Source organism: Sorex fumeus, unplaced genomic scaffold, assembly GCF_029834395.1.
Source record: "Sorex fumeus unplaced genomic scaffold, SorFum_2.1 ptg000013l, whole genome shotgun sequence".
Classification (NCBI taxonomy): Eukaryota; Metazoa; Chordata; class Mammalia; order Eulipotyphla; family Soricidae; genus Sorex; species Sorex fumeus.
The window spans coordinates 32810181-32832617 of NW_026606070.1; the positions used below are offsets into that span (position 1 = coordinate 32810181).

At 39.4% G+C, this 22437-nt stretch overlaps 1 protein-coding gene across 1 annotated transcript; it reads left to right on the forward strand.

The window, feature by feature from the left end:
- Positions 1-340: 340 nt before the first annotated feature.
- On the forward strand, positions 341-22399 carry CNGA1 (cyclic nucleotide gated channel subunit alpha 1). The gene is made up of 8 exons (XM_056111194.1): positions 341-447; positions 5266-5376; positions 6300-6362; positions 9260-9295; positions 9653-9769; positions 11995-12102; positions 13499-13605; positions 21000-22399. Exons 1-8 carry the CDS (start codon positions 341-343, stop codon positions 22397-22399), a joined length of 2049 nt encoding a protein of 682 aa, XP_055967169.1.
- The last annotated feature ends 38 nt before the right edge of the window (positions 22400-22437 follow it).

Here is a 22437-nt window from a genome sequence, read left to right on the forward strand (position 1 = left end):
AGGAGGAGGAGGAGGAGGAAGAGGAGGAGGGGAGAGAGAGAGAGAGAAGGAGGAGGAGGAGGAGGAGGAGGAAGAGGAGGAGGAGGTGGAGGAGAGAGAGAGAGAGAAGAGAAGCTGGAGGGGGTGTGAGAGAACGTATATGGGGAATATTGGTGGTGGGAAATGTACACTGGTAGTAGGATGGGTGTTGGAAGACTGCATGGCTGAAACGCGGTTACAAAATCTTTGGAACTATCTCACAGTGATTCATTAAAATTTTTTTAAATTTTAGTTTTCGTTAAAGAAATTATAAGTTCATATTACTAATAAGACTTCTTTTTTGCAAGATTTCAACCTAATGATGAAGAAAAACCTTATCAACACGCAATACTCTTTTATAAACATCCCTAATGTGGTTGTACCAGATATCGAAAAGGAAATAAGAATGATGGAAAATGGAGCATGCAGGTAAATCTATATATTTTTCCATGTATCTTTAATGGCAGTCAAGTTCATATAGCAAACTAGGTTTAACTTTGATTTAACTTTGGTTTGATCTGTTTGTTCCTGGGCCTAACCTAGCAGTGCTTAGGGCTCACTCCTAACCCTGAGCTCAGGGATCATCTTGGTGCTGATCTGGGGACTGTATGGGGCGAGACACTGAGTCCATTACATGTGAGCACCTTACCACATGTACTCTCTCTTTGTCCACTCAGTTAAATTTTTATATGTATTTCCAGTGGTTGGGCTGGAGTGATAGAACAGCGGTAGGGCGTTTGCCTTGTGCGCAGCCAGCTGGCGAAGCTGGGTTCAATTCCTCTGCCCATCTCGGAGAGCCTGGCAAGCTACCTGTGACGTATTCGATACGCCAAACACAGTAACAACAAGTCTCACAATGGAGATGTTACTGGGCCTGCTCGAGCAAATCGATGAACAATGGGAAGACTGTGTTTCCAGCACTTGGGAGACCCAAGAATTCCTCCTGGTGATTCTTGGCCAAGGAGAGCAAGAGTTTAGTGGTGGTGGTGGGGGCGGGTGGGGTCCTATTGATGTGATACTACTCAGAGTGACATTATAGATTTAGTGATATTTAAAGTTGAAAGTGAAAGTTCAGTTTATTAAAGTTGAAAGTGAAAGTTCAGTTTACTGTGATTGTTCAGTTCAGGCTAATTGGAAAGTTTAGGCTTAGACTAGGGTAAGGTTAATAATATCAGATTATGGTTGGAGTTAGGGGAAGGGTTTGGGTTTAATTAAGGAGTTGTATCAGAGTTAGGGTATAGGTCTTACTATACTTCTAGTTGAAGGTGAAAGCTTGGTTCAGGGCCATTGTTGAAATGAGGCAAACTGGTGAATTTAGGCCTCGACTTGGATAAAGGTTAGTAGAAGGATTTGATTTATATTCTGGTTACAGTTAGGGTTAGGTTTGTTTTTTGTTTGTTTGTTTGTTTGTTTGTTTTTTTGCTTTTTGGATCACACCCAGCAATGCTCAGGGGGTTACTCCTGGCTCAGCACTCAGGAATCACTCCTGGTGATGCTTTGGGGGCCATATGGGTTGCTGGGAATCAAACCCGGGTCATCCATGTGCAAGGCAAATGCCCTACCCGCTGTACTATCGCTCCAGTTCCAGGGTTAGGATTTGTGATAGTGTTATGATATAGCTTGGTTATGTTTAAAATTGAAAGTGCAGCTAGATATAGGACTATTGTTAAATTTTGGCTAATTGAGGTTCCCACACACATGCTGGCCCTCTTTCCCCAACCGCTCCAAATTGCAGCTCTGTGGAGCAAGGGCAGAGCATAAAGGAGTTCTGAGGGGGCAGTCATCCGTACTGGGGTCGGCTGGTCTAGGATGGACACACATCCCACCTGACAGAGGATATTTTTTTTGTAGCAGGATATACCTAATATAATAATCTCCCCCATGTGCTTTGATACAAACACCCTCTCTCAGGACTGAAATACTCATCAACCCTTCCTGCAAGATCTATTTTCTTGTGTAAGACATAGCTCTGGTAGTTTCCAGCAGCCTTTTCCCCCCTCCCCAGTCCCCTGTAGCAAATGCTCCTGCCCCCAGGGGCCTGTGGAGCTCTGCAGTTGAATGAATGAGACTGTATGAATGAAACTCTAGGCTCGGCTATATAGTGTAAACCATATAGTGGAAACAGTTATATAGTGTAAACGGCTATATAGTTGTTGAGCCCACACGACACATAAATAAAAATATGCTTCTGTCTCTTAAAAAAGTTTTTGTCAGGACTGGAGTGATAGCACAGCGGGTAGGCCATTTGCCTTGCATGCAGCCAGCTTGGATTCGATTCCAGCATCCCATATGGTCCCCCGAGCACTGCCAGGAGTGATCCAGAGTGCAGAGTCAGGACTAACCCCTTTGTATTGCTTGGTGTGACCCAAAAAGAAAAAAAATGGCTAATTGTTTAGATTAGGGAGAAAATTGAGGGCTACATTTAGGGTTTGTGTTAAGATTAGGGATTGGTTTGGTTATGTCCAAAATCAAACATAAAAGTTAGGAATAGATGGGTGTTGAAACATTGTATGATGGATTGAAACCCATTGTATGACGTGTTGAAACCCAATCATGAACAACTTTGTAGCTGTGTATCTCATGGTAATTCTACTGAAATTAAAGTTAGGGATAGGATTTTCAAATTAAGGCTAGTTGGTAGATTTAGTCAGAGGCTATAATAACGTTGGCATAGGGTTTAGGTAAGGGTTACGGTTAGGGTCCTAACCTTTCTTGTTAGAGTTACAGTATAGGTTTAGCTGTTTAAAGTTTTAAGTAAAAGTTATGTACAGAGCAATTGTTAAGTTTTGCAAATTGTTTGATTTAGGTCTAGGCTATGGTAATATTGGTAAAGGACTAGGGTTAATGTTCATTTTCATGTTAAGGATTTAGGTATAGGGTGATTGTTCAATTAATATTAGTCAGTAGTATTAGACCAAAGCTAAGTCAACTTAGTATAGTGTTAAGATTCATGTTTGGGTAAGGATTAGGGTTTGGGTTAGGGTTCACATTAGAGTTACAGTATAGACTTGGTTATGTTTATAATTGAAAGTCAAAGTTAGTTATGGGGTGATTGTTCTATTTAGGTTAATTAATAAGTTTAAGGTGACTTGGATAAGTGTAAATATAAGTATAGTATTTGAATTTGGTTTAGGGTTAGGTAAGGGTTAATATTAGAGTTTGTGTTAGGGTTAGAAATTAGGTTTCATTATAGCTAAGACTGGAAATGAAATTTAGATATGGGGTGATTAATAAATTTAGACTAAGTATTAGGGTTTAACCTAGATTAGCATAAAATTAGTATAGGGTTAGGGCTGGTATTTGTTACTTTGTTTTATGGTAAGCTTTAGGAGTAGAGTTAAAATTAGGGTTTGTCTCAGAATTAAGACATAGGTTTTCTTATGTTCAAAGTTGAAAATGAACATTAGATATATGGCAATGTTTAAATTTAGGTTAATTGGTAGCTTTAGGCCTAGACTAGGATACATTAGTAGAAGGTTATTGTTGGGAGTTGGGTTAGAGTGCATATCAGAGTTAAGGTGTAGGATTTTCTATATTTAAAATTAAAGCTAAAATGATGTATAGGGCAATTGTTAAATTTATGCTAATCTCTAGGTTTAGCTTAGGCTACAGTGACATTTATATAGGATTAGGGTTAGGATTTGGATTTGGGTTAGGATTAGTTTTTCATGTTTGGGGTCAGGATTCAGTATGGTTATGTTCAAAGTTGAAAATACAAGTTATGTGTAGGGGTGCTAGAGAGATAGTACAGAGGTTAGGGTGCTTGACTTTCATGTGGCCAATCCAGGTTTGATCCCCAGCATCCCATATAGTTGCCCATGCACCCTCAGGAGTGATTTCTGAATGCCGAGCCAGGAGTAATTCATGAACCACACTGAGAATGGCCAAAATAAAAACAAAAAAAGTTACATATAAGGTAATTGTTAAATTTATACTAATTGGTAGGTTTAGATAGAACCTAGGGTAATGAACCTTGTATAGGTTTGTTTGGTTTATGGTAATGGTTAGGATTCTGTTAGTTTATAGGTTTGGTTATGCTTCATGTTAACAGTGAAAGTTAAGTATAGGGCAATTGTTAAATTTAGGGCAATTGTTAAATTGATAATTAACAGGTTTAGGTCTAGGCTAGGGCACCTGCTCACTCCAGTGTGCTCATGATGCTAAGGGTCCTCCAGGACTGTACATGTATTCAAGCCACCATATGGTGTAGGGATCAAACCAGACTGGTCATATTAAGACATAGGCTTTAATCACTTTACTTTCTCTCTGGTCTTTGTACTTTTTATTTTAAATATTTTTATGTATTTATTAAAACTCAATGATTTTCTTTCTCCACTAACAAAAAATGGGCTGGAGTGATAGCACAGCAGGTAGGGCATTTGCCTTGCACGTGGCTGACCTGGGTTTCATTCCTTTGTCCCTCTCAGAGAGCCCAGCAAGCTTCCGAGAGTATCCCACCCACACAGCAGAGCCTAACAAGCTCCCCGTGGCATATTCAATATGCCAAAAACAGTAACAACAAGTCTCACAATGGACACGTTACTGGTGCCTGCTTGAGCAAATCAGTGAACAATGAGAGGACAGTGCTACATTTATTAATTTAAAATAAATTGGTAAACTTATTAGGAGTCAAACTATGTACTTGTCTGACAAATAAATGTAGATGTTATTACAGTAATTGCTTCAAAGTATTTATGCCAAATAATTTTCTTAGTAATTAGCATCACCTTTCTTTATGAAAAAGTCAATATAAACAAATAACATTTCCTGAGATAAATATTTCACTTATATAGATGAAGTGTAAATACTTTAAAAAGCATAAAATATTTATCTTAAACATTATTAGAATGTATATAAAAGTGACTGAAGTTACTTTTAGTAGAAGTAAATTGTATTAAAAATTACATTGTATTACAATTGTATTACAAGTCAATTCATACAGCTATATAATATGATATAAAACACAGACATCACATTTTATGTTTGATAAATACTAATATTAATAAACATCAAGCATTAAAAATGTAGAGGATCCTAAAAGTGGTATAATCTCATTAATTTTACTTAATCATGTGTATGAAACTCTAATTCTACGTATTCAGTTCTCATTTCACCCTAACGAAAAATGGCTGTGTGTGGTAGCTTAAAATGGAAGAAGAAACAGTGATTTTCCCAAAGAGAGAGTGTTCACTTCGTAATGATTTAAAACAATGCTCTAATTCACCTCTGTCTCTTGTTGGACTGTAGCTCTTTTTCTGATGATGACAGTGCCTCTATGTTTGAAGAACCAGAGAAGGAAACCTATGCAAGGGATTCCTTTCAAAATGCTACATATGAACATGGAGGGGAATTTCAGAGGTGAGTGTAGGATTTATCCCCCCAAATATGTCTTCAAATTAGTACTTAAATGAGAGAAAGTTCTTCTCCTCACCTAGTGATCTTGGCAATAATCCTGCGATCCATTCATTGCACAGGATTGCAGGAGTAATTTGTTACCTCTACTCCTTAATATTTTCTCATCACGCTCCACCTGTTGGTTAGTCATGTCATCGGACTACAGGTTTAAAAACAAGCTGATCAGTTCTGAGATCTGTGTCTGTCTGGCGCTTAAAACACCTGTGATCCATTTTCTCTGGTTTCCTCCTGCCCTCCGATCCTTCTTCCTCGGTTCTTAAACAATTGGATTGAGTGGGCTTGGCTGTCATTCTCTAAGTGTTTTATTCCATTTGACCCTATAGTCAGGGAGTAGAGCACTAGAGTGAGTGGCTCAAGAAAAAGACAGAAATCTGGGGGAGGAATTAGAGCAACCACGGAAATTTCAAACATGTGGAAGGAGTGTGGAGTTGGTATGGATCAGGGGCTCCCATTATAGAATGCATTTACTTTTTCATTGCTTTTTCTTCCTCCTTTTCTCTTTTCTACTTCTCTTCCTACTGACTTCCGAAAGTGCTATCACTATTTTTACTTGTGCTTGTGTCTCTTCTTATCTTCTTTAGTTTCTTACTGGAGTTAGTGACATCCAAAGTGGCCCACTCAGGGCCTACTAGGATCCTAATTTTTGATGTGTGTTGATAAAGAGGCATTTACACATTACTTTCATTCATGCACTAATATTCGTCAGCTTAGCCTTCGTGGAGACTTTATATCCAAAAATGGTCAAGAAAATTGTTAGCAATGAGTGAAATGAAATGGATTTGTCCCTGAAGATTAGATGCTTGCCATGAACATTATACAGACTGTGACTTTTATGATTTCACTCCTTTTATTCTTTTATTTCTCAGGGGTCAATACCTGCCTGGTGTGCTTGCACTTTTCAATATTAACAACAGCAGCAATAAAGAACAGTAAGTATATTTATAATAGAAAACAAGTTTGTTTTTTTTAAAAAACTATAAAGGTAAAAATATATCTGAATATCATACAGAGCACACAGCTATTAGGCAAACTCTAGTACAATAGCAATGACATTCCATTGTTTTGTTAGTTGTTTATTCATTTTTGAGTAATGTAGCCACCCACATTAAAAGTATTAAAAAACAGGGACTGGGGAAATAGTACACAGGTCTGGCCTCATGTGCCTGGGGTGATCCCTGAACACAGAGTGAGGAGTAAGTCCTGAGAAGGGCCTGCTGTGACTAAAACAAATAAAAAAGGTATCAAAAATAATATTAATATTAAAAGTAATACATAGTATTAGTCAATTAATTAATCCTTGACCATAGTGCACAATGCAGTTTTTTTTCTTTCTTTTTTCCTTTTGGGTCACAGCTCATGATGCTCTGGGCATTCTCCTGGCTCTGCACTCAGAAATTACTCTTTGTGGTGCTTGGGGGACCATATGGGATGCCATGGATCAAATCCGGGTCAGATATGTGCAAGGCAAATGCCCTACTAGCTGTACTATTGCTCTGGCAGTAGAAAGCCTGTTTGCCACTCCCACCCTACCTCTGAAATTGAAACATTATGAATCCTTTACATTTCAAACCACTGGATAGTAAGTGAAATTCCCCAGGATTCTGAATAGAGGTTTATGTTGCAGAGGTTCACTGGAAGGGCTCTCAGGACCAACACCTAAAAGAGAGTTAAGAGTGCAGGACTGGGTAGAAGGAGAGGTGGAATGTCCAAGAATAGAGTTGTCATGTAGTCTGGAGCAAGGATAGTTCTTCAGGGTTGCTGGGTAACAGGATTGGGTCGTTGCATCCATGCATAGTGACTGAATGATGTGAAGTGATTATGGACTCCCTGCAAGGCCAGTCAAAGGGAGAGGAAAAGAGCTGACATGAGCCAACTATCATGGAAGGAGGGCAATGAATGCCCACCCCCATGCAGTTACACATCTGTGCCGCATGTCTCTTTGCACTGCTCAGAGATCCTTCTTCATACGAAGTATTCATCCCATTTAGAAATAGCTCAAGTCCTATTTCCTCCACTGAAGAGGCTTTAAAAAGGAAGAACAATAGATAAACTATAGTGCATGAGTGCTAAAGCAGGTGTTAAAATATCCATGGAAACATTTGATATTCCTCTTGAATGGGTACTGTGACCCTTAGCCTGCACCTTATGTAGATCTAGATAACATACTTTGTGGAATGATTGATACATGCCCTTATCCGTGAAGGATTTACACCTTTGGTCACCATACTATTCTTGGATCATAGCTGCCATATTTGTCCTCTCATAACTAAAATTTTTATGAGAATACCAAAAAGACATAATAGTGGAACTTCTCTCACTCCACTGTGTAACACTACAATTTACTTCTGATGATTATAGCCAATTTCTTTGTTTTTCACACCTGACATTGACCAGGGGTTACTCCTGGCTCTGTACTCAGGAATCACTCCTGGCAGTGTTCAGGGGACCATATGGAATGCCAAGGATTGAATCTGGGTTGGCTGCATGCAAGGCAAGCACCCTACCCACAGTACTATTGCTCTGGTCCCAAGGCCAATTTCTTTCTTTCTTTTATTTGTTGAATCACCATGAGATACAGTGACAAAGCTTTCATGTTTGAGTTTCAGTCATATAGTGATCGAATACCCATCCCTCCACCAGTGCACATTTTCTACCACCATTGTCCCCAGTATGCCACACCCCTGCCCCCCCACATCCCAATCCTTCTCCTGCCTCTATGGCAGACAATTTCGCCCATCCTCTCTCTCTACTTTGGGGCATTATGGTTTGCAATATAGATGCTGAGAGGCTATCATGTTTGGTCCTTTATCTACTTCCAGCACACATCTCCCATTATGAACAATCCCTCCAATCATCATTGACTTAGTGATCCCTTCTCTGTTCCAGCTGCCTGTCCCCAGCTCATGAGGCAGGCTTCCAGCTATGGAGCAATATTCCTGGCCCTTTGGTCTACTGTCCTTGGGTGTCAGTCTCATATTATATTATCTTATATTCCACAAATGAGTGAAGTTATTCTATGTCTGTCCCTCTCTCTTTCTGCTAAATTTCTTCAAATCTTATCCATACTTTGAAGCTTGGTTTAGACTCATGCATATCCCATTAATAATCTTTTCTGGTAAGACTAGTGTGTAGTGAGATGCCTGTTCATTTCAGTCTAAAATTAAACTTTCCCAAGATCAAAATCAACTTTCCCAAGGTCTATTATGACCTTGGCTCTATCTGAATTCATAATTCATTTCTCTAATGATATAGATATCATATGTAGAAGAAGGTCTCTAATTATATATTCTCCATGCTGGAAAAAATTACATAGAGGAAAAGGTAGTATCAAATCCAGTGAATGATTCTAATAGGTTTCCATGGTGTTACCATAGAGCTTTTTGTCCATTCATAAAACTGATTCACTTAGATTATCTTTTAAAAGAAAACTGATAGTATTTTCTTAAAATTCTTAAAATCTTTATTCAAAGAAGATTAACTTTTATATAATTGTTCTCTGTGTACACTGAAAGTACTCTCTCAGAAGCTGCTGTTTAATTTCCCTCCTTAAATTGATCATCAATAAGGCAGCTATTATCCATCTCTCTTTTCTTCATTTCCCCCATATTTTCTTAACTATGAAATTAAAAATGTTTTATTATCTGGATAAATATGAATTTCTGTTTTGTTCTTTTGTTTTTTGGTACAACTCTCCAGATTTCTGGTTTGTGAGAAAAATAGTAGGTCACTAAATTCCTAAATTCTTGCTCAGTGGAGAGAAAAGTAAACAAAAATAAAACTTAGAATAGAATTTGAGTATGTAACAGAAATATTGTTTCTTTCCTAGAGAACCAAAAGAGAAAAAGAAAAAAGAAAAGAAAAGGTAAGTTAGACTTTTGCATGAATAATTCATATTTTTGTACACATATAATATATATATAAATTCCCCCACCCCCCACCCCCGGAGGCCTTTAAGAGGGAAAAGGTAGTTTATACAGAATGAAAGGGTTCTTGAATTGTGTGATCCAAGACATTGTGGAGCTAGGCAGAGGACGACAGGGAAGCAGTTCACCTGCAGCCCACCTTGGGTTTTGACCACTATGGGAGCCTTCCCAAAGGATCACAAGCACTGTGCTGCCTCCAGCCCCAGGAGCTCAAGATCACATGGATGGTGGTTCTCACCTAGCAGCTGACTGGCCTTTACATATTTTTATATTTACTACATATTTCACTCTTTCAGCAAGTCAGATGATCAAAAGGACACCAAGAAGAAAAAGAAGGAAACGAAGGACAAGGAGAAAGGAAAAAAGACAAAGGAGAAAAAGAAAGAGAAGAAAGACAAAGATAAGAAAGAAGAGTAAGTATTTTTACTGAAGTGAAGTTAAGATTGAATTGTGAGAGGTTTGGAGGAATAATTTTCTGAAATTTTGTAGTCAAGAAGCCCTGTGTAAAGACCAAGCAAATTGTCATCAAAATGTTTTTCATTTCATTAAAATTAGCAATGGTTTCTGGGGCCAGGAGATAGTACAGTGGGTAGGGCACTTGTCTAACAAGGCAGCCAAACTAGGTTGGATTTCTGGCACTCCATAAAATCCTCCCAGCCCTGACAGTAGTGATCCCTGAGTCCAGCCAGGAGTAATCCCTGAACACAAGCAAGTTTGAACCCAAATAAATATTCATATATATATTTATATACATACATATATAAATAAATACATGTGAACATATATATAGACATATGTATTTGATATATGTTAATAATTTTTTGTTTAGGATATTCTTTAGTATGGCTATCTTCTAAAAGTATTTGTGAAGATCTACTATTACTGGGAGATATTTAGTTTCCAAAAGAATTCAGTTCCCAGAAACAAACAAAAGTTGAATAATTTTATTAACTTTCTGAATGCCACCTTTTACTTTATTTTATTTTTTTTATTAGTGGAACACCATGAGGTACACTTGTAGATTTACAAATTGTTGTGCTTGGGTTTCGATTATACAATGATCAAGTACCCATCCCTCCACCAGTGTCCATTTTCCACCACCATGGATCCCAGTATCCCTCCCACACCCATCCCCCCATCCCACCCTGCCTCTGTGGCAGGGCATTCCCTTTTGTTCTCTCTCTCCTTTTGGGTGTTGTGGTGAATGACACCTTTTAGATGGGACAAATAATTCAAAGAAGTCTTACTGTAAAAGGCAAGGCTAATTTTGGAACAACACAAATGTTATCAATACACCAACCATTTTCAGTGGTTCGTTTTGTAACAAATATTTGAAAATTAGATTTGACAAGGGTATGGCTGAGTGATATTTGCAAAACTATTTTAGTAATTTTTTATTAAAGGGTAAATTTTTCTAAATACTTAAAGAATTTTTTATACCAGACAATGGTTTGATTATTTTTGGTTCTTAGAAAATTGCTGGTTTGTAATAAGAAAAAAATCCTTTAAAATATAGACTAGGCTGGAGAGATAGTACAGTGGTCAGGATGCGTGCATCAATCCCCACATCCTGTATATATATGTGTGTGTGTGTGTGTGTGTGTGTGTGTGTATATATATATATATGTATGTATGTATATGTGTGTGTATCTGGAGAGATAGTAAATAGGTTAAGTTATGTGCCTTGTAGCTGACATTGGTTTGATCTCTTGTACCATCTATGATATCTTGAGTGCCAATAGGAGTGATCCCTGAGCACAGAGCCAGGAATGAGCTCTGAGTACCACCGGACCAATTATGGCCCACCCCTCATGATAGGCAAGATACCAGGAAAAATTATATTTGACTTTTTATTTTCTTTCTCCATTACCCTTGCCTTCTATTGCCTCTCTTAATCCTTTATACATCCTTCAGAACACTTTTTGTTTTTAGTAGATTGTGTTGTCTTCTTCTTTCCAGATACATGACTGTGATATAGATACAGACTGTGAGTTCCTTCTCATCATGTAGATCCTGATAGTCTTGTTACTAGGTAGGAGAGTTGAAAACCCACCATTCTCCACTTCCCCTTTATTGCAAAATCTTCCAAAGTGGTCTGTGGAATGTGCAGAGTTTGACTTTATCAACATTACTGTTTTCTCACAGTGACTGGAAAGATAGAAGCGTCTATAGTATCATAGTAAAACAACGCTTTCAAAGTCGTTTATTTTTGCAAAAGTATGGGCTGTAGCAATAATACAGCGTGTAGGGCATTTTCCTTGCATGCAGCCAACATGGCCAACCTGATTTTGATTCCTTCACCCCTCTAGAAGAGCCCAGCAAGCTACCGAGAGTATCTCGCCTGCATGGCAAGATACCAGTGGCATATTTGATATGCCAAACATAGTAAGAAGTTTCACAATGTTACTGGGCCTGCTCAAGCAAATCGATGAACAACAGGAGGATAGTGATAGTGATAGTGATGATTTTGTATAAGATTTACTATCCCTCAGATACCAGTTTTTTATGACTAGAGTTCTTATGTCAATCTAATCCTATTCTTTCAGCTTACTATTATTTTATTAGTTGTGAATGATGGGTCTCATCATCATATGTGATATGTGAAAAAAATGTCCTGTCTTTTTGTAATTGTTGCTAGGGAGAAAAAAGAAGTCACAATTATTGACCCATCAGGAAACACATATTACAACTGGCTTTTCTGCATCACCTTGCCCGTTATGTACAACTGGACAATGATTATTGCAAGGTAACTGTATATTTTTGTGAGTCTTAGTTTCTACAGCTCTTCACAAAAGTTTTAAATTAAGATTGCATTATTCTCAGCATGGTTTACTGTATCACAGTAGCACTGTCATCTTGTTGTTCATTGATTTGCTCGAGCAGGCACCAGTAACATCTCCATTCGTCCCTGTTGCGTGCTAGTGTAGCCCAATGGCCTCTGCTCGCTCCAGGAACATGAAGTGAGTCTTGTTGTTACTGTTTTTGGCATACAGAATACACCACAAGTAGCTTGTCAGGCTCTGCCACCAAGGTTTACTAAGATCAGGAATAGATACATTGGTTCCTGATATACTTGAATCTCAATACAGACTTGAGAAACATGGAGAGATACTCTCATACGATTAATACTCAATAATTTAGATAGTATGTGAGAGAAACTTTTATTTTCTTTGATTGATAAGAAAAATATAACTCCAAGAGTAGAAAAAGGTCAAGAGTTATAGCTATGTGTACTATATAGCTATGTATGATTCCCTCTATTTTAGATAGTAAAATATCTCAGCTGTCCAGGACTGAGTACAATCTCCTAAAACATTTTGAACACAGATTGGCAGTATAAACCCGATTCTCATTTTGTTTTACCCAATTATTTATTTTTACTTCAGTTTGAGACCACTTATACACCTTTCTTTAATAAAAAGAAGTGATTTTATTTTAAGCATCACTTTATTTTATACTGAGTGAAATATATAGATATTTCCCATATATGCATAGCCTCTCCTATTAAAAATAAACACTCCCAGTGGCCATTTGTTACAGTTGATGAACTTATTTGGACATATAATTAATCATCCTAAGTCTATAGTTTATAACTTATCATTTAATTTATTATTATTGTATGTGTGTGTGGAACCAGGGATGTAATTGAGGTCCTTACACTTGCCCAATCACATCCCTAGCACATCCCTAGAATCATCTTACTTGATGTCTTCACAGACAACTAGTATAGTGGAAATAATATTAAGATTCAGAAGTGTGAGTGAACCTAATTCAAACACACTGAAAGATTCCAGGGAAGCCATGTCTGATTAAATGAATTCTGGGGGCTGGAGAGATAGCACAGCAGGTAGGGTGTTTGCCTTGCATGCGGCCGACCCGGGTTCGATTCTCAGCATCCCATATGGTCCCCTGAGCACCACCAGGAGTAACTCCTGAGTGCAGAGCCAGGAGTAACCCCTGTGCATCGCTGGGTGTGACCCAAAAAGCAAAAAAAATAAATAAAAATTAAAAAATAAATGAATTCTAAGGATGGCTTCTGGTCTTAGGGTATTATATTTCTCAATGTGATTAAAAATTTGCACATTAGGCTTTTACTTAAAATCTCATGATTTCATTTTATTAATACAGTTTTTCTTTTATAGATCATGTTTCGATGAACTTCAGTCTGATTACCTAGGATACTGGCTCTTTTTTGATTATAGTGCTGATATAGTCTATCTTATTGATATGTTTGTACGAACAAGGACAGGTAAATGTGCTCACTTTTGGACATTTTGTTAATTTTATGCTTTTATTGCTATAATTTTAAATTTATTAACTTGAAAGATTTTCAACTATAGTTACAAAAGTCTGTTTAGAGGAAAGAGACACTGTTGAAAGTATGAGTACTATATACTTACTCACCAGCTTCGAACACCCCAGAGGGTTCAGAAGGATATTTCTAGACAACCTTTTAGAATTAATTGGTGACGTTCTTATAATATCCTGTTGATTGAGTCTATACCAAGTCAGAAGACCAGAGCAAGTAAAAATATCCTACCCATTCTGTAGAAAAGGGAAACTGCTACCTAATAGTGACTAGGTTTAATGAAGTCTAGAGGAAATTGTCATTTTCTTCAAAAGAGCTTTCATAGACATGTTATATAAAACAGTAAGGGGGCCCAGAATGATAATACACAAGGTAGGGCATTCGCCTTGCATGTGTCTGATCCAGATTTGATCCCTGGCATCCTATATGATCCCCTGAGCACTAAGAAGAGTAATTCCTGGGTGCAGAGACAGGAGTAGCCCTTGAGCATTTCCAAGTGTGACCCAGAAAGCAAAAAAAAAGAAAGAAAAATGAAAGAGAAAGGAAGAGAGAAGGAAAAAAGAAAGAAAGAAAGAAAGAAAGAAAGAAAAAAAGAAAAGAAAAGAAAAGAAAAGAAAAGAAAAGAAAAGAAAAGAAAAGAAAAGAAAAGAAAATACATATGTCCAGAGCTCAACTTTATGATCCTCAGTGAGGCATTACTGACCAGAAGACAGGGTATGATAACCTTCTACTTAGAGTTGTCTGGTTAAACTGGTATGAGATTGTTTCTTGTGTTGCTTTTCACATGCAAATAGAACCAGTGTGCATAGAGTACATCTTTCAAGATCCATCACATAGCAGTGACTATAGGCAGCAGGTTATTAGGTTTCATGTACTACAGACTTAGTGGTTTCATGCAGAAACTAGAGGGAGCAGGAGCCTCAGATACCTACAGCTCATAGAGATTAAGACTTGTGGTTCCAAAGAAGCACTGCCTTTTATATTTGCTACCCCAAACTTCTGAACCTACTGTGTAGACTTTGTTGGGAAAAACAGAATTCCAGAGCTGTGGAATTGTTTCCAGAAATCTGACAGTATGCCCATCTACCCAAAGCATGCAACTGAATGCTGCCCTAATGCACCAGATGCTGATGGCTGAGGCACTCTCTTGCCACTCACCCTCTACATGGCTTCCCAGAGCAGGAACAAGTGAACTACTCTCCAAAACTGCTTTTTGTTTCCACCATAAACCCTATGGATTACTTTTCTTCTTCCCTTTATTCTCCAATTTTTTCCTTTCCCAGTGTTTTGGGCCACATCTAGCAGTGTCTCAGGGTCTACTTCCAGTTTATGGCTCAGGGGTCACTCTTAGAGGAACTCAAGGAACAATGCAGTGCTGGGTCACGAAACCCAGGTGTCCTGCATGCTAAGCATGTGCTTCTGCCCTTTGAGCCATCTCTCTAGCTCTGCATAGTTTTTCCTTTGATTGAAACTACTTTCAACATTTTATAATAAAAAGGGAAATAGGTGAGAACAATTTGGTCTATGTATTAAAATTTCTGGATCTGTTTAGGGCATTCAGTAGTTGAAATAATGGTTTGAACACATGGTGCTGCTCTGGTTCTGGGTCCCTACTCTCCCTCACTATGCGAAGCCTGCTCCTGGTTGTGAACTGAGGGTACTGATGGAGCTTGGTGTGCAGAAGCCTTTCTGGACTTGTATGGATCCAGGATGTATGCAGTGAAGGCTTAAAGGAGCAAAAATAGTGATTTTTTTTTCACTTGGCAGTACAATATTAACAGATTTTATTTGAAGCCTCTGATCATTGGGCAATTTGTTTCTAAAGTTATTTGCCTCTTCTCAGCCCTTCATTGGAAATCTGGGTAATTGTTATGCAGTTATTTCACCACAACACAAAGAACACCTTTGTAGTAGTACTTAAGACTGGTGTTGGTTTTGTGAATGTAGATGCGGCCGCTGGACATCTTATCAGAACTTTTTTTTATGACATCTTATTGTCTCATTCCTACTTTGGACAAACTTGCAGGCTATCGAATGTAGCCTGCCCACAGGGCAGAGTCTGGCAAACTCCCCATGGCGTACCAAATATGCCAAATACCAGTAACAATGATGGGTCTCATTCTCCTAAAGAGCCTTGAATATAATCTCAGGGCTAGGATGAAAGAGACATTACTGGGGCCTGCTCGAGGCAATCGACGAATAATAGGATGATGAAATGAAATGAAAAAAATGATGTGGCATATTTTCCTTATCTTTGAAAAATGTTATGAATTTCAGTTATGATTCGATTATGGAATAAATGCATTAATTAAATCACTTGATCACTTGATCACTTGACATCCCATTACTCATTGATTTGCTCAAGCATTTGCCAGTAACCTCTATTCATGCCTGTCACGTGCCAGTGTAGCCCAATGGTGTCTACTCACTCCAGGAACATGAAGAGCCTCAAACTGATCATTCAGGGTCTTGTTGAAGAAGTCTGACCATCTCTCAGGTGGGCAGCCACGTGATCTTTTGACGTCCCCTGGAATTCAGTCGGTAATGGCTCTAGTCCAGAGGTCATCTCCAAATCTCATTATGTGTCCAACCCATCTGATTTCCAATGCCTTGGCAAACAAGAACAGCATCCCTGATTCTTGATCATTGACTGAGGTCGGAACTCTGGATTCTTTCTCTCACTTGAGTGAAGTGTGATACTCCAAGCACAGCTCTTTTGATTCCTCTTTGGGAGACCCAAATAGCGTTCTCATCCTGTTTTCGTAGGGCCCAGTCTCTGAGGCATATGTTAATGCAGGAAGAACAGTGGAATCGAAGAGATGCGCCCAGAGCCGGAGGTTCTTCATCCTCTTAGCTATTTCTTCAACACTCTTGAAGGCATTCCAAGCCGCTCTCTTCCTCTTGTGCAACTCAGGTGCCAGATCATTCATCATGTTGACCTCTCGACCTAGGTACACATAACTGTTGCATTTGGAGATGTTTGTTCCGTTGAGAGTGAATGGAACGTCAGGAATGATACCGTTTCTCATAAACATTGTCTTGGTGAGATTCAGCTGGAGTCCGACCTTTCCACACTCATGGTCAAAGTGGACCAGCATTTGTGCCGTTTGGCTAATGTTTGGTGTTACTAGAATGATGTCATCAGTGAAACGGAGGTGGTGTAGTTGCCAACTGTCTATCTTCAGTCCCATTCCTTCCTATTCCAGTTGTCACATGACATTCTCGAGGGTGGCACTGAAGAGTTTCAGTGAAATTGTATCACCCTGCCAAAACCCTCTTTTGACATGGATGATCACTTCCTTGTAGAATGGTGAGGTTCTGGTAGTGAATTCATAATACAGCTCACAGAGGATCTTGATGTATTGAGTTTGAATGCCCTGTTTGGCTAGGGCTTTGATGACCACTTCAGTCTCAACAGAATCAAAGGCCTTTAAATCAATGAACGTTAGACAGAGCAGCATCTTGAACTTCTGAGAAACCTCAATGAGATTGGTTATTGTGTGGATATGGTTGATCATGCTGAATCCTTTTCAGAACCCGGCTTGTTTGCATGGTTGTCCTTCATCTAGTGTTCTGCCAATCCTATTTAGAATGACTCAAGTGAACAGCTTGTAGATGACAGACAACAGGCAGATTGGGCGATAGTTGCCAAGGTCGTGGATGTCTCCCTCCTTGTACAGTAGTACAGTCCTGCTGGTTTTCCATTGGGATGGAACCTTGCATTCAGACAGGTAGTGTGTGAAGAGCCTTGCCAGTGTATTGATGACTAATGATGGCAGGTTCTTCAGGTGTTCGGATCTGACCTTGTCTGGGTTGGATTCTATTCACTTCTTTACCAATGAAATGGCATGTCAGATTTTGGAAGGGAGAACATTGGGAATGACATATCCATGCTGCGGAATTTGGTATGTGGGCAGGTGGATGTGACTATCAAAGAGATCCGAGTAGAAGTCATGGATAATCCTCTGCATTGCCATTCTGGAAGATGTGATAGATCCATCAGGACATTGAAGGGCAGTCATCTTGGTCTTGTAGTTGGCAAAGGACAGGCAGGCATTGCAAATGCTTTTCCTGGCTTCTGCCACATCTGCCAGCACTGCAGCTCTTCTCTCTTTGAGGTCTTCCTTCATCGCTTCCCTGCACTGCTTTGTGAGCTTGGATGTTCGCTTGCGGTTGCCTAAGGCTTGCACCAAGCCACGTTGGCAAATGAGCTCAAGAGATTTTGAAGACAGGTGTCTTTTTGTGGCTATCTCTCTCTTAGTGTTCCTCGCACAATCATGGAGGTGCTGAACCAGTCAATCGTATTCCTTGTCAATGTTGTCAACGACGGTATCTTCCCATGTTGCCACAATAGTACCAAAGAGCTCCCAGTTGGTGGTTGTTCTGGGAGTTCTCTTCTTAAACTTTTCAGCCCTTTCTCCCCAATCCATGAAGTAGAATTTTGCACAAAGGATACAGTGGTCCGATCTGGTTTGGAGTTTTGGGACAACAGCGACATTGGTCAGACAAAACCATCGACTGAATATGATGTGGTCAATTTTGTTGTGGAACCATCCACCAGGAGACTCCCATGTCCAACTTTCAGATTCGGCTTTCTGGAACTGTGAGTTACCATGAATGGTCTTGTTTGACATAATGGACTCAGATAGTCTCTCACTCTGTTTGTTCCATTCTAGCCATGAGTTCTGATGGCCTGAGTCAGTTCTTTGGCTGATCTTCTCTGTCCTGTCTTGATATTAAAATCACTGACAATGATCTTGTAGAAGGTGTGGTCTTCTTTTTGTAGAACTTCTCCAGCTCCATGTAGAATTTATTACTTTCTTCATCATAAATGGATGTTGGTGTGTAGACGATGAAGATAGAAAGTGCCAGCAGTGAGCCACATCTATTCAAGTGTAATCATCCGATTAGGGTTGTTAGGCATTCGAATCAATCAATGCTCACGGCCAAGTTAGTGTTGACAAGGATGCCGACACCACCCACACCTCTTTTATCGCATGTTCCGAGAAACAGTTCTTTTCCAGTGTCTAAAACAGTGTGATGTGATTGATGCCTTCTTGTCTCAGTCAGACCAATGTTGTTGTACTTGATCTTTCGTGCTTACACCATCAGGTCCTCAGTGAATGCATCTAATGCCACCATACATGCATTGAAAGTACAGACAGTCATTTTTGTCCTTCTTTGTTTTGGCAGCCTAGTTCGGCCTTGAGATTTTATCACCCTCTCTTTCCTCATTCTTTTTAATTCTGCCATATTGGTGGCTCTTTTAGGGTTAGGAGAATGAGACCCATTGTATTTACTGGTTTTGGCATATCGAATACTCCATGGATAGCTTGCCCGGCTCTGCTGTGCGGCGGGGTACTCTCGGTAGCTTACCAGGTTCTCCGAGAGGGATAGAGACTTTTAGGGCAGCCCCTAATTGCTCTTAAAGGTGTTCCCATTGTCCAAACCATATTTGAACCCCATCAAATATGGTATGGTAATCTTGGAAGATGGGTATTAAGTGTCTTATGATGTGTCACGCAGCTGCGAAGTGGCAGCATGATCTGGAAAGTGGCCTGGAGTGTGACAGCGGCTGGGTAGTTGAGATTAAATTGATTAAAACATCTAAAGAAAATCATGTGAAAATGTTATTCCCTGTGTAGCAGTGATCAGAAGTAATGCTTTTGTTATTTTATCCTATTGACTGTTTCAGATAGCCAGTATAGTAGGAAATTCTTTGCCCAGTAACACATCATAGCACAGGAATTCTGGTTGAACACAAGACCAGGGGTAGTAGTGTAGAAGGGAAGATCCCACATGCCTAACAAGTTCTGAGGACAAGAGGTGGAAGTTTTGATCATGAAACATTAAAGGGGGTAAAATAGGAAAATAATGATAGCAGGGTGGGTCCCCCAAATTTAATGGTGAGTCAGGCAAGAGTGGAGAAGAGGCAATAGATAGGTGTGGCATTATAGGTGTTCAAGAACCTCTTCCAGGAAGTTGTTTTACTTCTTTGAGGTGTAGGGGCTGCACACCCAGCAGTACTCAGGGCTTATTCCTGGTACTGTGCTCAGGGATAACTCTTGGCAGGCTCTGATACCATATGTGGTGCTGGGTAGAACCCATCTTGGCCATGTTCAAGGCAAAAGCCGTACTTATTGTTCTACCTCTCTGCCCTCAGAAGTTGTTTTTCTTTTTACTTCTGCAAAAGGATATTTCTCACAGACATATGGTGAATGATAATTGTTCTTATTAAATTTCTAAATGCATGTTTATTGGGAATGAATTCTTGAATTCTTTTTTTTAAAACTTTTTATTGAGCCACCGTGAGATATAATTACAAAGCTTTCATGTATGAGATTCAGCTATACAGTGATCGATCACTCATCCCTCCATCAGTGCAAACTTTCCAATTTATCCCCCCCCACGTACACACACACACACACACACACACACACACACACACACACACACCACACACTTCCATCCCAGTCTTTACCCTGCCTCTATGACAGACAATTGCTCAGATACTCTCTCTCTACTTTTGGGCATTATATTTTGCTAAAATTTTCCCACTATCATTCAAGTGTGGGCTGGAGCGATAGCACAGCGGTAGGGCGTTTGCCTTGCATGCAGCCAATATGGCCGACCCGAGTTCGATTCCTCCACCCCTCTCGGAGAGCCCGTCAAGCTACCGAGAGTATCTTGCCTGCACGGCAGAGCCTGGCAAGCTACCCATGATGTATTCGATATGCCAAAACACAGTAACAACAAGTCTCACGATGGAGACGTTACTGGGCCCATTCGAACAAATCGATGAACAACGGGAGGACCATGATGACCGTGATGACATTCAAGTGTGCCTTCCGAGGGCAGACGCTAGATCAGTTATTTTCCATTGCTCACTTTGCATATCATGAAAGGTTGTGCTGTTGCATAAGCAGCTGCGCACTTCTGAGATTCTAAATTATAAATGGTTCAGTTCCAGAGACATCTCTGTAGGGAGCTATTCTAATGCAGATTGGAAAATTAGTTCTGACACCCACATACCGGACCCTTGCTTGTAGAAGCTCATGATCACCAGGCTTCCATCTGGAGAAGGCGGGGAGACTGCACCTGCTTCATCAGGGGCATCTTGGTGAAATTGGCTTGGTATGGGGCCCGGAGAATTCTCCTGTGTTGTGGTGCCCTCAGGAACTTTTTGCTGCTGTGTGTGGCAAGATGGCTCCAGGGACCAGGAATGAATTCTTGTTTTTGAACATGGTCAAGTTCATTGAGAGTTACTTTAGAAAAACTAATAGCATTGGAAAGCAAAAATATTGAATTGACCTTTTTTTTTTTTTTAATTTTAGGTTATCTAGAACAAGGACTGCTGGTGAAGGAAGAGCTTAAACTCCTAGAAAAATATAAATCAGACATCCAATTTAAATTTGATGTTCTTTCAATGGTACCAACTGATCTGTTGTATTTTAAGCTGGGATGGAACTATCCAGAAATTAGATTAAACAGATTATTAAGGATCTCTCGTATGTTTGAGTTCTTCCAGAGAACAGAAACAAGGACAAACTACCCAAACATCTTCAGGATTTCTAACCTTGTCATGTATATTGTCATCATTATCCACTGGAATGCATGTGTGTACTACTCTATTTCGAAAGCAATTGGGTTTGGCAATGATACATGGGTCTATCCTGATATTAATGATCCAGAATTTGGCCGTTTAGCTAGAAAATATGTATACAGTCTTTACTGGTCTACACTGACTTTGACCACCATTGGTGAAACACCACCACCTGTGAGGGATTCTGAGTATATCTTTGTGGTGATTGATTTTTTAATTGGAGTGTTAATTTTTGCTACAATTGTTGGTAACATAGGCTCCATGATTTCCAACATGAATGCAGCAAGAGCAGAATTTCAAGCAAAAATTGATGCTATCAAGCAATATATGCATTTTCGAAATGTAAGCAAAGACATGGAAAAGAGAGTTATTAAATGGTTTGATTATTTGTGGACCAACAAAAAAACAGTTGATGAGAAAGAAGTCTTGAAGTATCTACCCGATAAACTCAGAGCAGAGATTGCCATCAATGTTCACTTAGACACATTAAAAAAGGTTCGTATTTTTGCTGACTGTGAAGCTGGTCTGTTGGTGGAACTGGTCTTGAAATTACAACCCCAAGTCTATAGTCCAGGTGATTACATTTGTAAGAAAGGGGATATTGGAAGAGAAATGTACATTATCAAGGAAGGCAAACTTGCTGTAGTGGCAGATGATGGGATTACTCAGTTTGTGGTATTAAGTGATGGCAGCTATTTCGGCGAGATCAGCATCCTTAATATTAAAGGCAGCAAAGCAGGTAATCGAAGAACAGCCAATATTAAAAGTATTGGCTACTCAGATCTGTTCTGTCTTTCAAAAGATGACCTCATGGAAGCACTAACTGAGTATCCAGATGCCAAAGCCATGTTAGAGGAGAAAGGGAAACAAATCTTGATGAAAGATGGTCTACTGGATATAAATATTGCAAATTCTGGAAGTGATCCTAAAGATATTGAAGAGAAAGTTGCTCGAATGGAAGGGTCAGTAGACCTTATGCAAACAAGGTTTGCGCGAATCTTGGCTGAGTATGAATCAATGCAGCAGAAACTGAAGCAAAGATTAACCAAAGTTGAGAAATTTCTGAAACCAATTATTGACACAGAATTTTCAGAAATTGACAGTGAACCCACCAACTCTGTACAAGATTGAAAAGCTGGCTATTACCTAGGATGTAAGTCATAACCCTT